The sequence below is a fragment of the Danio rerio genome, chromosome 4 (assembly GCF_052040795.2).
Source record: "Danio rerio strain M-AB ecotype USA chromosome 4, GRCz13ab, whole genome shotgun sequence".
Taxonomy (NCBI): domain Eukaryota; kingdom Metazoa; phylum Chordata; class Actinopteri; order Cypriniformes; family Danionidae; genus Danio; species Danio rerio.
In genome coordinates this window covers 52,840,710-52,855,722 of record NC_141024.2, presented here as the reverse complement: position 1 = coordinate 52,855,722, position 15,013 = coordinate 52,840,710, and the positions used below count along the sequence as shown (strand labels likewise).

The 15,013-nt window shown below is 38.6% G+C and overlaps 3 protein-coding genes and 3 non-coding genes across 6 annotated transcripts in view; 3 read left to right on the top strand and 3 right to left on the bottom strand.

The window, feature by feature from the left end:
* LOC137490924 (uncharacterized) overlaps nt 1-13,853 on the bottom strand; it is a 671,652-nt gene extending 657,799 nt beyond the window's left edge. The window contains exon 1 of the mRNA XM_087248660.1: nt 13,813-13,853. The gene's annotated coding sequence lies outside the window, so the exon portion shown is untranslated. The remainder of the gene's footprint in view (nt 1-13,812) is intronic.
* The window catches only part of LOC137491225 (uncharacterized), a 481,743-nt gene that overhangs the window by 215,509 nt on the left and 251,221 nt on the right, over nt 1-15,013 (top strand). The gene's annotated exons all lie outside the window — the stretch shown is intronic.
* trnal-cag (transfer RNA leucine (anticodon CAG)) lies at nt 418-500 on the top strand. The gene has a single exon. It is a non-coding gene; the product is annotated as a tRNA-Leu (tRNA).
* trnal-cag (transfer RNA leucine (anticodon CAG)) lies at nt 2,297-2,379 on the top strand. Its single transcript has one exon. It is a non-coding gene; the product is annotated as a tRNA-Leu (tRNA).
* trnav-cac (transfer RNA valine (anticodon CAC)) lies at nt 3,457-3,529 on the bottom strand. Its single transcript has one exon. It is a non-coding gene; the product is annotated as a tRNA-Val (tRNA).
* On the bottom strand, nt 6,996-13,853 carry LOC137490943 (uncharacterized). Its single transcript, XM_087249550.2, has 3 exons — nt 13,639-13,853; nt 13,350-13,499; nt 6,996-9,228 (listed from the first exon to the last, which is right to left on the bottom strand). The coding sequence occupies exons 2-3, from the start codon at nt 13,432-13,434 to the stop codon at nt 8,660-8,662; spliced, it is 654 nt and encodes a 217-aa protein (XP_087105676.1). The 5' UTR covers nt 13,435-13,499; nt 13,639-13,853; the 3' UTR covers nt 6,996-8,659.

The window sequence follows — 15,013 nt, the reverse complement described above, 5'->3', positions numbered from 1 at the left end:
GCCGGGGATTCTGTCCATGATTAAAAATAAAACACACTACATAACCACCCTTCAGTCAGCAAAATGCTGCTGTTAGGTGGTTTTTAAAGACAAAAAGAAAACAAACAAACAAAAACACTCAAGGTCAATAAACAAAAAGGTAGACAAACAAAATGGGGAGAGCCTTTCTCTCCTTACTGCTGCCAACTCACTTCCTGTTTGCTCTATAGCCCCCTCAGGGTGGTGTGGCCGTAAGCAATGACAGCTGTCAAGTGTTGGCTATTGAAACTAGGCGCAGCCCCAGGAGGCGAGCACAGATTAGCTGCCTGCAGCGCCAATGAGCTGGACAGCCGGAGCTGGGCAAGCTGTGAAGCACCAGATTCCATGTCACGGTACTGCGGTGTGGCTCCCAGGAGACAGCTCCTGCCAAGCTTGCATGTCAGGATGGCCGAGCGGTCTAAGGCGCTGCGTTCAGGTCGCAGTCTCCCCTGGAGGCGTGGGTTCGAATCCCACTTCTGACAAACCGAGCCTGCGGCAGTGCGCTCAGGCAGAATTCTTTAACTCTCTGCCCCCATGTCCGAATGATACAGTAGCACTGACAAAGTGCCGCATCACGCGGGCTTTAATGCAAGTGCACTGAAAGGGGATCAAAAGAATTGTCCTGGGATGGTGTTGCTTTTTAAGGTTTGCAGGGCATTTTTTTCGTCAAATCCTCGTACAACGTCAAGTCATGACATTTGACAGATCCATGCCCTTGTATCGTGGATCATCCAGTGAGCAGAGAGCCAATTGAGCATTGCCTCGTCTTGTTGAATACCTGCACTATTGTATGTCGCTTTGGACAAAAGTGTCCGCTAATTGTATGCTTCCGCCCAGTTTCGAACAGGAGACCTTTAGCGTGTAATGCAAACATGATAAACACTACACTACGGAAACCAATAGGCCAGTGCTGCTTCAAGTATTTATAGTCTTTTTTTATAGAGCTGTCTTGTACGGTCTGCACCGTGAAGGGCCAGCAAACGCACTGGCCACCTGCTCATGCACAACACAAAGCTAAAAGAAATCAGATTCTACGCAAGTTTGCGACACCGCGAGGGGCGGTAAACACTGAGCTGAATTCAAACTTCTGGCCTCACAGGTCCTTGCGAAATGTCCCCTTTCGTCACATTTGAAGCACCTGAATTCTGGGCGTTCCTTCATCACATTTTCTGAGCTCATGCATAGTCGACAGGTTTTTACCTGATTGGTGTGCATGACTCTAAAGTGCTGTGGCGCTTCCGCCGTCTCGATTTTGGTACTGTATGGTAAGGAGACCATCTCTTCCGGAAATCTGTTTTTTACAAACCTTGTTCCATCTTCTATGTTTGTGCCAGGATACAATCTTCTTTTAATTTTAGATATGGGGAAAACTCCCCGTCTCTCTAGCTTGCTTAAAATTTCTTCATTTGCTAGGTAAACAGGCAGATGCTTGAACGAAACAACATAGTCTCTGTTTTGTAACCTCCGTACTTCAGATTTCACTCCTTTAATTGTCAATCCATTGTCTATTAAAATTTCGGTGTCATCTTCAGTCTCCATTGTTACTTCATACTCCCTTTGTTTGTTTGGGTCTCACCGCCAGCATTCTTCCTTCTCCAATCAGCTCCGTGACTGCTTTGGTTATATCAAATCTTCTTGCATCTTTTACATTTTCTACTTCTACAGTTACTGTTGCTTCCTTTGTGCATACTCTTCTTTGTACCTCTTGCTTATCCTTACCTTTCTCACCTCTTCGTTGGCCGGGCTCTTCATTTTATTTATCTCTTTGTCTGTTGTCAAGTCCATTTTCTTTACCTCTCCGTCTATTATCCAGCCCATTTTCTTTATCCTTTCTTGCAAGTCCCTCCATTTCCATGTCGTTGCCGGGGATTCTGTCCATGATTAAAAATAAAACACACTACATAACCACCCTTCAGTCAGCAAAATGCTGCTGTTAGGTGGTTTTTAAAGACAAAAAGAAAACAAACAAACAAAAACACTCAAGGTCAATAAACAAAAAGGTAGACAAACAAAATGGGGAGAGCCTTTCTCTCCTTACTGCTGCCAACTCACTTCCTGTTTGCTCTATAGCCCCCTCAGGGTGGTGTGGCCGTAAGCAATGACAGCTGTCAAGTGTTGGCTATTGAAACTAGGCGCAGCCCCAGGAGGCGAGCACAGATTAGCTGCCTGCAGCGCCAATGAGCTGGACAGCCGGAGCTGGGCAAGCTGTGAAGCACCAGATTCCATGTCACGGTACTGCGGTGTGGCTCCCAGGAGACAGCTCCTGCCAAGCTTGCATGTCAGGATGGCCGAGCGGTCTAAGGCGCTGCGTTCAGGTCGCAGTCTCCCCTGGAGGCGTGGGTTCGAATCCCACTTCTGACAAACCGAGCCTGCGGCAGTGCGCTCAGGCAGAATTCTTTAACTCTCTGCCCCAATGTCCGAATGATACAGTAGCACTGACAAAGTGCCGCATCACGCGGGCTTTAATGCAAGTGCACTGAAAGGGGATCAAAAGAATTGTCCTGGGATGGTGTTGCTTTTTAAGGTTTGCAGGGCATTTTTTTCGTCAAATCCTCGTACAACGTCAAGTCATGACATTTGACAGATCCATGCCCTTGTATCGTGGATCATCCAGTGAGCAGAGAGCCAATTGAGAATGTGCGTAAAAGCAAATCTGAATGTTTCCGCCCAGTGGCTAACAGGAGACCCTCTGCTTGTAAAGCCATCGTGATAACCACAGGAGCCTCCGGTTAGGGTGAGAGCACTGTCTTGTGGTGCCAGCGCAGAGAGACGGAAAGTCACTTTCCACAATGTTTTCATTCAATGTTCTACGCTGGTGGAATCACCTTCCCATTCCCACTCGGATTACGGATACACCGGTGTCCTTCAAACGACAGCTAACACCCATCTCTTCAGAGTACACCCGAACCCCGGTGAATTTCCCTCTCCCTAAAGAAAACGAAACTCCTACTCCAGCACTAAATTCTCTGAGCACAAAACAAATTACTTGGAATAAATAGCCCTTTTTCGTATGCATTGCCTCGTCTTGTTGAATACCTCCACTATTGTATGTCGCTTTGGACAAAAGTGTCCGCTAATTGTATGCTTCCGCCCAGTTTCGAACAGGAGACCTTTAGCGTGTAATGCAAACATGATAAACACTACACTACGGAAACCAATAGGCCAGTGCTGCTTCAAGTATTTATAGTCTTTTTTTATAGAGCTGTCTTGTACGGTCTGCACCGTGAAGGGCCAGCAAACGCACTGGCCACCTGCTCATGCACAACACAAAGCTAAAAGAAATCAGATTCTACGCAAGTTTGCGACACCGCGAGGGGCGGTAAACACTGAGCTGAATTCAAACTTCTAGCCTCACACCGCTCTGCAGAAAGAATGTTTTCAGTGAACCTCAGTACTCAACAGAAGCCTGATTTGACAATTGTCATAAAAGCCAGAGGTTGTTTCCGCCCAGTTTCGAACTGGGGACCTTTCGCGTGTGAGGCGAACGTGATAACCACTACACTACGGAAACCTTCAGGCAAATCGAGCTGATAACCCTTTTTGATTGGGTGCCTGTCGACGATCATTGCTGGTGCGGGCAGTGGATGCTATTATTTTCTCGCCAAAAGAAGAGCACTGTTTCTGCTCGGTTTCGAACCGAGGACCTTTCGCGTGTTAGGCGAGCGTGATGACCACTACACTACAGAAACCCCACAAGTGCTTTCACCAGCGAAGTTAGGCCTGCAAGGATAAAACAAGGCGTACGCGTTGGTCAATCGAGCGGACAAAGCCAACTCAGCGTGACAAGCTCCCTGCAGGTATTAGGGCCAATTTACAATCCGGGCCCGACACAGCTGTACAGGTCCTTGCGAAATGTCCCCTTTCGTCACATTTGAAGCACCTGAATTCTGGGCGTTCCTTCATCACATTTTCTGAGCTCATGCATAGTCGACAGGTTTTTACCTGATTGGTGTGCATGACTCTAAAGTGCTGTGGCCCTTCCGCCGTCTTGATCACATGTTTTTGGATTTGTCAGGGAAACCAGAGCACCCAGAGGAAACCCACACGAACATGGGGAGAACATGCAAACTCCACACAGAAACACCAACTGACCCAGCTTAGGCTCGAACTAGTGACCTTCTTGCTGTGAGGCAAACATGCTACCCACTGCACCATCATGCAGCCACCATACACATTTTTTCCGAAAATGTATATATATTTTAAGTCTCAGCTCTGCAATTTAACTATTTTTGTGGCAAATATTTTTTCATTATCTTTCAAACAGTAGGCTGAAAAAAACACTAATTTTAGAATAACAATTAAATTGCCGGCAATGTGGTGGCGCTGAGGGTAGAACGTTCGCCTCACAGTAAGAAATTTGTTGGTTCGAGCCTCAGCTAGGTCAGGTGGCATTTCTGTGTGGAGTTTGCATGTTCTCCCTGTGTTTGTGTGGGTGTCCTCTGGGTGCTCTGGTTTCCTCCACAAATCCAAAGACATTTGGTACAGGTAAATTGAGTAGGCTCAAATATATATATGTGTGTGTGTTTGGATGTTTCCCAGTGATGCATTGCAGCTGGAAGGGCATCTGTTGTGTAAAACATGGATGGTGCTGGATAAGCTCTTGGGTTATTCCATTGTAGCAACTCCAGACTAATAAAGGGACTAAGCTGAAAAGAAAATTAATGAATTTAGTCGGAATTTAAAGGTTTTTGCATCTGATTTCAATATTATTATTTTTTTGGAATTATAAGCTAAGCTTATTGTGCTGTAGGTTTTTGCTTCTACATTTTACCAACAGTAAACCGGAGCATTATTGAACAAAGAAACATACAAAAGAACCCTTCCTTTTCATTGATACAACCTTTATGCAAAAATCTCCAAAAATGAGGTCTCTACACTTTTGAGCGAACTCTGTTCATTTTCCTGGTGTGAAGCTGATTCTGTTAAATTGCTCCCTGTTAGCAAAGTACAGCTCTGCAATTGCAGCGAGCTGGGCCACTGCATTTTGAGAGACACCTTCTCTCTGTAACGCTCTGGTCATGGTTGCTCCACGTCTTGTCAGCTTTAAAAGCCTTTTGTAGCATGTATGACATCACAAACATTATTAGCTGAAAAACTATTTAAAACAATTAATACCTTTATGACCAAATAATTACAATGCAACCACCTATCATTAGCCTAATGAGCACGTAAAATTATATAAGTATCAAATGCACATTTGTTTGTGTGTGTGTGTGTGTGTGTGAGTGAAAGACAGCATGTAGTAGTGTGTGTAAGAGAGAGAGCCAGTACATGTTTATGTGAAAGCATGTAAAAGTGTGTGTGTGTGTGAGAGGGAGGGCTTATCTTTGTGAATGAGAGCTTGTACATGTATCTGTGAGATGTCTATGTGTTTGTGTTGGCAACATTGTATCATTTACAGTCATGCTAAAAAAAGTATTTCTGAATTGAATTGAGATAGAATGTAGGTGTGTGTGAGAGAGAGCATGTACAAGAGTGAGTGTGTTAGTGAGAGTGTGTACAAGTGTGTGTGTGTGTGTGTGTGTGTGTGTGTGTGTGTGTGTGTGTGTGTGTGTGTGTGTGTGTGTGAGTGAGACTAGTTAGTTAGTGTTGTGCTGAAATTTGATATGTCCTGAAAACTTGTCAGACCAAACAGTTATTTACTTTTTGGTTTTATTTATTTAATAAATGTATATGGTATTTAAGCAAAGTTTTAGGGGAACTGGATATAATTATAAAGAATAATATTTTGTACATAATATAATCAATTTTATTTTAAAATTTTATTTTAAATAATAATAAGCCTACACACACACACACACAGTCTAAAAATTGAATATTAAGCATGTAATATACACCCAGTCTAAAGCATGTAGTTTCCAGAAGCACTCAAACTGCTTAAGGCTGGGCTAATGCTGAGGTTTCATCTTTGGGTAGAGACTCAATAATATCCATCTGCACAGTGTGACATCACATTCGACCGGCGTGCGCGCGTGTGTGTGTGGCTTTTTTCTGTGTTAGTGGGTGAGGCCGCAGGTTTCAAATCTCCCGGGTTTGCGCACGCAACTACTTGTGTTTCGTAGATACGTCATCACGAAACACCTAATGACTCGTTATCAAGACGACTCATTTGAAGCACTATGAGTCGACTCTTTTATAGATGAATCAACAGTTTTAAACACTGTACACTTACAGATTTAAACATTAGCTGCATATTTCACTTCATGTAGAGCTGTGTTACACTACATGGAAGGGCATTTTCAAAAAACCATAATATGGGCTCTTTAACAAAATAAATACACTATTTAAATAAAATAGAAATCAACAAGTAAAATAGAAGAAACTGTAGAACTGTTATGGTTATAAACTATATAAATACACACACATGTGAGGGTCCATCTATTAGTCCCATGACGGAGCTAACAGCATGGGTGAAGGTTAAATGCGTTGAAGCCTTTTAGCACATGTGAAAAGAAATATTTTTGTTCGTTATAATTTATTTTAATTTGTTTCTAGCTCTGAATTTTAATCTGACTCCAATTTATAATAATTTTAGATTTAGATTAATCTAATTCAAGCTGATTACCTTATAGGTTGTGATAAGGTCTAATTTAGATTGATTAACCTAATAAATCCTTATATTCCATTAATGTTTCATCGTTTACTCAAAGTCGCTTAGAGTCAGTATGCTGGCCAGTTTCATCTGCTCACGGACACATCTTCTCCAGTTCCGATTCTTAGCAGATATGCTAATTTCCTTTAAGTAATAATAGGCCGCCCCATGCTTGCTTATACTTAAAGAAAGTTTGATTTAGCCCCTACATGATATCATACCCCTAGATTATATCATCAGTGATTGTCAGAAATCAACAAGTCTCTAATGCTGTTCCCATGCTACAATCATTGTGCCTAAATAGATGACTAATCCTGGTTGTAGGCTGCGGAAACGTCAGCCTAAACAATCTACAACATTTAAATGATTTCAGGAGATATTAGAGTTAAACAAGAATTTTACATTTATTTGTCAGGAAAAGATTTTCCATTGCAGTTCACATAATTAAACAAAATAAGCCAATCAAGATTGTACAACATCAATTACTCAAAGATACATTTAAGAGTTAAAGAGGAATACCTGACCATGTAGAAATTCATTGCAGCATATAAATCCTGATGCAGAGCTCTGAGACTCACAACCTGCAATGGGGTATCCTGTCTACAGGATCCCACGGACACTTCTGCACCCTTTGCCTAAATACTCAAATCATCATAAATTCAAGACAATAAAAGCTTCACCAAGACTCTTGCCTGGTCATGAGTTGATGCGAAGACCATTTTGCCTGGAGTGGAGCATCTGGCAAAGATCTTATCAAAGTCAAAACCCAAGTTAACTGATATAAAGGAGATTGTAAAATATTACAGTGAAATTAAGACCACTTTACCAATCACACAGAGACATTTAAAATCACACCAAACATGAATATAAAGCCACAAGATACACCATATTAAGAATTTTAACATTATGTGTGGAATGTGAGTGAGCTGCTCTGGTGGAGAAGGTAAAGTCCAGGGCAAAGAGGGGGGCTCAGGATGCATGATCGAGACAACCTGAACAACTGCTTTTCTAGCTGATCTTCTTCTCACATTAGAAAGTTTATTGTTTTAGTGACTGACCATTCTCATGGTCTTGTCTCGCGTGAAGTTCCATAACAGTTTGCAGATTTTAATATTATGGAGAGATATGGCCATCCTTACACTATTATGTGCATATCTATTCTTAAACTGTAGTTCTCCTGTACACTGCAACGAGAACCTCAGTCAATAATATTTATGTAAAACTGAATTTTTGTTGCAGCATATGATCATATTTTAAACTTTTCATAAAATCATCAAACAATGTGAACTTAAATAGCATTTTCTAACAAATAAAAGAAGTTCTGTCCTATTTTCTTTTTATTTCTATTTTAAGTTATTGTTACTTTTTTCTACTGGATATGTGGTTTATATCTAGTATATATATTGATTTGTCTATTTGCTGGCTTGCTATCAGAAAACAAACACTAAGCTAGGGGATAGATTAATTAAATTCTACAATTACAAGTGATTTGTAATTTGTTCTTTTATACCCCATTTTTGTTTGATAATGTTTTTCTATGCAGACTTTATGTATTGGTCTAATATTTGTATAAAGATAGTTTGCATTTGCATTTACTCATTTAGCATCTTTTATCCTGCGACAACAACTAATGACAAAAGAAGAAACAGACTCAGCCTACCAAAAGTTCAGAGATTGTGTTTTTAAATGCTCACAAACCTTAAGCCAAGTCCAACAAGTAAAGCCACACAATGTTGTTTTAAAGCTTATTTAATTTTATTTTTTTTTAAATGCACTGTTCTATTCTCAAGTCTCAAGTCAATGTTTATAAAACAATAAACAACAATTAAACAGTGTTTAAGTGTCTAATGCTGGCAGCATCATATGTTACAAAACTATTAACAAAGACTATTTGATTTATTAAATAACTCATCTCTTATGCTTCCCATCACTATTGAGTATGCAAAATTCTGTTGTACGCCACTGCGAAAAGGGGCGGGATTAAACAAGAAGATTAGACATGAATGGTTTCTTTCCAGTGTGGATCCTCATGTGTCGATTAAGGTTTGATTATTGGTTGAAACTCTTTCCACACTGAGTGCATGCGAATGGTTTCTCTTCACTGTGGATCCTCATGTGTTGCTTAAAGTTTGATGATTGGCTGAAACTCTTCCCACACTGAGTGCATGTGAATGGTTTCTCTCCAGTGTGGATCCTCATGTGTTGATGAAGGTGTGATGAGCAGTAAAAACTCTTCCCACACTGAGTGCATGTGTATGGTTTCTCTCCAGTGTGAATCCTCATATGTTGATGAAGGTCTGATGAGCGGTTAAAACTTTTCCCACATTGAGTGCATTTGAATGGTTTCTCTCCAGTGTGGATCATCATGTGATTATAAAGGTTTGATGATTGGTTGAAACTCTTCCCACACTGATTGCATGTGTATGGTTTCTCTCCAGTGTGGATCCTCATGTGAATCTTAAGATTGTGTTTTCTTCCAAAACTCCTTCCACACTGAGTGCAGGTGAAATGATTCTTGTCTCTCCTTTTCAAAACACCATCAGTCTGTAAAATAGTTTTTTCCTCAATTTTGACATGATGTTCCTCCTCTTTACTCTCCTCATTCTCTTCAATTAGGTCTGAAAAAAAAAACACTAGTTGTTGTAAAGTCTTAAAAACTCTCATCAAAAGCTGAAAAGTGAAAAGACACTGGAAACATTGGCTACACACATTGTAATTTTGATGCACAGTAAATGTAAAATAAATCAGATCATATTGTGTTTGGTCCATTAACATGTACACATTTAAGCAGATTCAATTTAATTAATCTTTATTTATCTAGTGCTTTTACAATGTAAATTGTTTCAAAACCGCTTAACATAGAAGTTATAGTTTATGGATATGCATGAACTCTGCTGACATGGTTCCGGTAGAATATCAGTCAGGTTCTTTATGTCCGCATTGCGCGTTCTACAGCAAAAATTTAATTTTTACCTAAACGCATCAGAGGATGGCAAAGAAGGGAGATTTACTCTTAAATTGATGAGTATCTAGTGCCAGTGAATGTCCAGCATCATGAACACCATTATTGTTCAGTTCCAGAACCCACAATAGTTTTTTAATACACCAGATCAGTCTGACAGTCTCCGTGAAGAGGTGGAATGACTAAAAGGAGACTGCTTCGATGCTGCTTTTATTGCTGTTATAAGGTTCTAAAGGTACAGTTAAAAAATTATGTTCTAGAATTTACATCATTTAGAATTTAATAGGCAAATAACAGTCTGAAACAAATGTGTCAAGCCCAAGTATTTATATGCAAAACCTAATCAGAGTACCCGAGGTACAGATGGGTGTTACGGCCCTGGATTACTATATGAGGGGTGTCAAACACACCGTGTGAAGTACTGCTCATCAGCACCAATCACCTATTGTGCAGTTCTATACACTGGAGACCTCTTTGGTTACAGAAACAGCTTTGGCTATCAGTAATGAAGATATTTCTACATTAGAAGCATTGCCACCACACAGTGTTGGGCAGTAGCGTCGCTGCAAGTAGTGACGCTACTAGCTTATCTACATTTCTCAGTGGTGTGATGGTAATGTCACTACTTTTTAAATTAAATAGCTTTTGTGTAGCAAAGCTATTATTTTAGTCAAGTAGCGTTCACACAAGCTACATTTACCGATCGCAGAACAATAAGTGACAGTACTGACATTCACGGAGCTGTGAGGCCGGTGTCTAGCCGATGAAACTAAATCCATAATGAGGCGAGAAAGACAATTTCTTTTTCTTCCTGTTTTACGGTGGTCAGGATTCTGTTTATCCAGAGTTAGGGTGCTTTCACACCTGTGAATCGATTCAGTTGTCCCGAAACAGAGATTACAAATGTTACATTGTTGCTCTTTGCTTTTGGAGCGGTTCGCTTTCACACTGCATAGTTTCTAAACGGACCAAAAGAGCTAAAACAAGTCACGTGCGAGTAAACTCTCCTTGGTCAGTGTCAGGGTTTATTTTGCAGCATCCCGCTAAGCTGTCAGGAGAGGTGGTGGTTTGGTGGTGATTAACAGGGTGCGCACGCGTGACGTGTCTGAGGAGAGATGCAGTGAGGAGAGGTGAGAAGGGTGCGTGACGATGCCTATTTGAGGACCGGGAGGGAGACGCAAGATTACCGGGAGATCATCACTCATTTGCGGGCATCCGGAGACTCGCGAAACTTCCCGCCCTATTCATAACTCTCTCTTCATATAGCTGTAAGCCTATTACATATCCATAAAACACTGTGATATAACCGCGCTCGGATCGGATCGCTTTCTCACTGCAATCGAACCGCTCCAGGGTTCGTTTCAATCGAGCCGAGACCACCTCATTCAAGCAATCTCAGAGCTAACTGGGCAAACGAGATACGTTGCGAAACAAAAGTGTAGGTGTGAAAGCACCCTTAGAATGACCCAGAGTTAGAATGACCCAGGGTTAACAATTTTTTGCATATCATCAGCATGCTGTAATCCATTTCTTAATCAGCAAAAGTCATTTTTAGACTAGTTTGTTGGCCACTTGAAGTCAGTGCAATGCTAAATGTTATTTTTCCACTATAATTAGTTTTTTTTTCCCTCATGTCGTCCCACAGCAACATCATATAGTTTAGAATACTGTACAATGTTTTATAATAATTAATTACTTTAGAGTCCATTTCATTCAGCAGATTTCAAATTAGTGCATAGTGCATTAGTAAATAATTAAACCATTATGATAAATGGAGTTAAAATGACCTTTTTGAATATAAAGTGGAAAGTTTTATTGAGATGGATTGTTGGTGATTTTATGGGTTTTGGCCAGATTGGGTAGCAAAACATGAACAAAGGAAAATGAAGACTTGTTTAAAAAGATTTAGGACCTACAACACAATATTTCAGTAAATTTAGGACTTTTTAAAGCCTGAAATTTAGATTTTGGAATTTACGACATTTTAAGACCCAGCGGAAACCCTGTTTAAAATAGGCCTGGTAATTATTATAATAATGATGTAATTCTAACTCAAATACTATCTGTGAGAACTAGCAACAACTTCTAGAAACAACTTTAAACCCATAAAGTTGATCGAAAAAAGGGGAATTGTGATCAATGTGACATATGCAAATGGAAAGTACTAAGCCAACACTCTCACTGTAATAGCAGATATCTTCTATGGCAGGGGTGTCCAAACTTTTTGGGCCGAGGGCCAGATGCAAAAAAAAATGTTGTCCCGGGCCAAATTTTACATACATCACACAGACACGCATAAAAAAAAATATATATATATATATATATATATATATATTATATATATATATATTTTATTAAAAAATTTGGTCGTCCAACTGTTTTCTAGAAAAACTTAAGTTTTTAAAAAACTTGAATCTTCTCTGGGCAAATTACAGTTGCAACACTCATCCTTTATAAATTCTCCTTCAGTGAAGGGTTACCTGTGCTGTGCGATCAGCTGAGCTACCTCATAACTAGCCACACTGCAAAAAATGCTTTTCTTACTTAGATGTTATGTTGTCTTGTTTTGAGTCCAAATATCTAAAAAATCTCTTGTTTTGAAAAATTGTCTTGTTTTGAGAAATAAAATGCTAATATTTTCCTTAATATGTAATTTTTTCCTTAAAACAAGCAAATTAATCTGCCAATGGGGTGAGCAAAATAATCTTATGTCAAAAGGAAAAACAAGATTATTTTGCTTACCCCATTGGCAGATTATTTTAGCTTGTTTTAAGGAAAAACTCACTTAATATTGACATATTATTTCTCAAAACAAATTAGAAAATTCTCCTTTATTTATTTTTTTTTTTAGATATTTGGGCTTGAAATAAGACAAAAAATATAAATAAATAAATAAAAAACATTTTTTGCAGTGCAATGTAGAATTTTCTTGCACTTTAATAGCACAAAAAAACTGCTGTTGTTGAGCTGATAGGACGCTGCTAATTGTTTTACTTTCTGATCTCATTCGGCACCAGTGTAAGAGCTGAAGGCCTGATGCTTTGTTTCATAATGTCTTTTAATATTATATTCCTTCATTACTGCAACTGATTCCTGGCAAATTAAACAGATACATTTCCCGCTGACCTCTGTGAAGAAAAATTCTTTGCCCCAACGTGACTGAAACTTCCTGCACTGACTGTTGATTTTCCTTTTTCTTGGTGCGCCATGGCTCGCCAAAATGTGATTATCAATTATGTTTCCTTCAGTTTGGTTGGTTAGTTTTATTTCATAACAAGAAGTAATGACTAATTTAAGGCATGTAATAGCGATACCCGGTGGTTATTTATTGAATTACGTTTATTTTTGTTTAGCTGCCAGATTCTATTAATATTGGCCCACGGGCCGTAGTTTGGACACCGCTGTTCTATGGGAATACTGTAAGTCAAATATCCTCAGCTCAGTTAAACTTTTTTATTTGTTTATTGTTTTTATTTATTTTATATAGTGCCAGTGCTTAAGGACACTTTACAAACAGTAGGAGAACAAGAAAAGCAATAACCTTAAGAAGGTAAAGAAAATGGGAGACTAATAATACATTAAAATAATGACAAAAGACATGAGAAGAAGTAACAAAAGAAACTGATTCCTGTCTTTCAATGAGTGCTTATGTGCATTTAGGAGAACTAGGCAGCACACTCAGGGCTGCAAGATGGATTTAATTTAGTATTCTTATTATTAAAATATATCTGAATGAGGATCAAATGACTGAGTTGGTGTTTGAGAATGAAAATCAACCTGTTTGTTCCTGCAAATCTTCCTGTTTGACTGTGAATGTTTCTTCAATCTTCACATCTTCACTCTCCTCTTTAATAAACGCCATCTTTATAACAGTGTGGAGATCAGTCGCTTCAGCAGGAGTTGTTCTCTGTGTCTGGACACTTTATCCTGTTTAAAATAAATAAAACAATGAACAGAAACAAAATAATTTATCTTCAACACTTGCTTCAACAGTTTCTTTATATGAGAGTAATTAACAAAAAGAAATCAGGCTAATTAAAAGGTCATTAAAATATGTATTACACACATTTCTGTTAACTTATTCAAACAATAGACCTTCATTACTGTGAGTAAAATAGTACTACGTTGTATAAAGGGTTAAATAATATTGACAACAGCAGGTTCAAAATTTAGCATTGGATGAAAATCCTGAAACTTTAATCAATCCGTTTGTATTTCTGTAAAAGTTTTAAACACAAACCTTTCTCCAGTTGAATTCCAGCGCAGGAGCGGCGCACCCTTATGACATCACACACCACGCCAAAATAAAAGTCTTTTTTGTTTAGCTTTTTTGCCACTTACTGTTGCAGTCATGCCTTATTGATACATTTCTCCCTCGTTTTCCACTTTCCACTATATCTGCTCTCTCTCTCTCTCTATCACACACACACACACAGCGAGAGAGGCACAGATAAACAGTATTTGAAGTTAACCAAACCTTTAATCTAAACTTTTTTAAGACAATTTTGAAAAAAAAAATAAAAATTTAATCCACTTTATGATGACTTGCAGGTCTAAAACACATTACTATTAATATCCAAATCTCATCCTTGAAATTATGACATCTACTTTCCTATTTCTACAACTTCATAGGCTATATACTGTAAGAAATGAATGTTGGTCAAGCTCCTGCACTATTTACAAATAATCTACAAGCAGAAAAACAGTAGTAAAAGTATATCTTCATTGCAGTGTGATTATTAAATGTGTATTTTCAGAAAGGTCATGTGTCCCTTTACCAACCCAACTTAATAGATTATAGAAAAAATCTATTTGTAATAATAAAATAATAGACAATTGATTTCCCAGTAAAATATACAATCGTTGCACATTATTTTCAAAATAAAACCCAAGATCTAAAATATTTTTATCAAACTTTCCAACAATATTAACTGGCCCTTATTGATTAATTAAGAAATCACACAATATGTTTTGCTGAGGTTATAAATAATTTGTTCATTTTAATAAAATTTGAACATGACTGTAAAACAAGATGACAGGGTGGACATTGGCATAACGGTGGACAAAGGCTTTATTTAGTGAACTAAATATGGAGCAACATTTGAAGAACAACAGGTACAACAACAAATATTAAAGGGTTCATGTAAAAGGATTGTAAACGTTTTCAAGAATTCTACTTCTGTTTTTACTGCAAACCACTGAGCCACTATGCTGCCTCTTCTGTTATCAATCAGCTTTTATCAATATGCAAATTAATGGGAAAATAAACAATTATTGTCCTTAAAATGAAACTAAACTTGCTAATGAATGTTAATCTTTGTATTGTACACTGCATTGGAGGAGTGAAGGGAATGTTGAAAGCAACTCAAGTTAAACACCTTAATAATCCTGTTTTATTTTTCAGAATAAGGTAAATAATTAGATTACAGATGTTCACATAA

Bases quoted from the DNA above. Each gene is read 5' to 3' on its own strand.
- LOC137490943 (XM_087249550.2), bottom strand. From the start codon at position 13,434: ATGGCGTTTATTAAAGAGGAGAGTGAAGATGTGAAGATTGAAGAAACA. The intron at 9,229-13,349 runs GTTGATTTTCAT...TTTTTTTTTCAG, and splicing joins AGATTTGCAGGAACAAACAG to ACCTAATTGAAGAGAATGAG.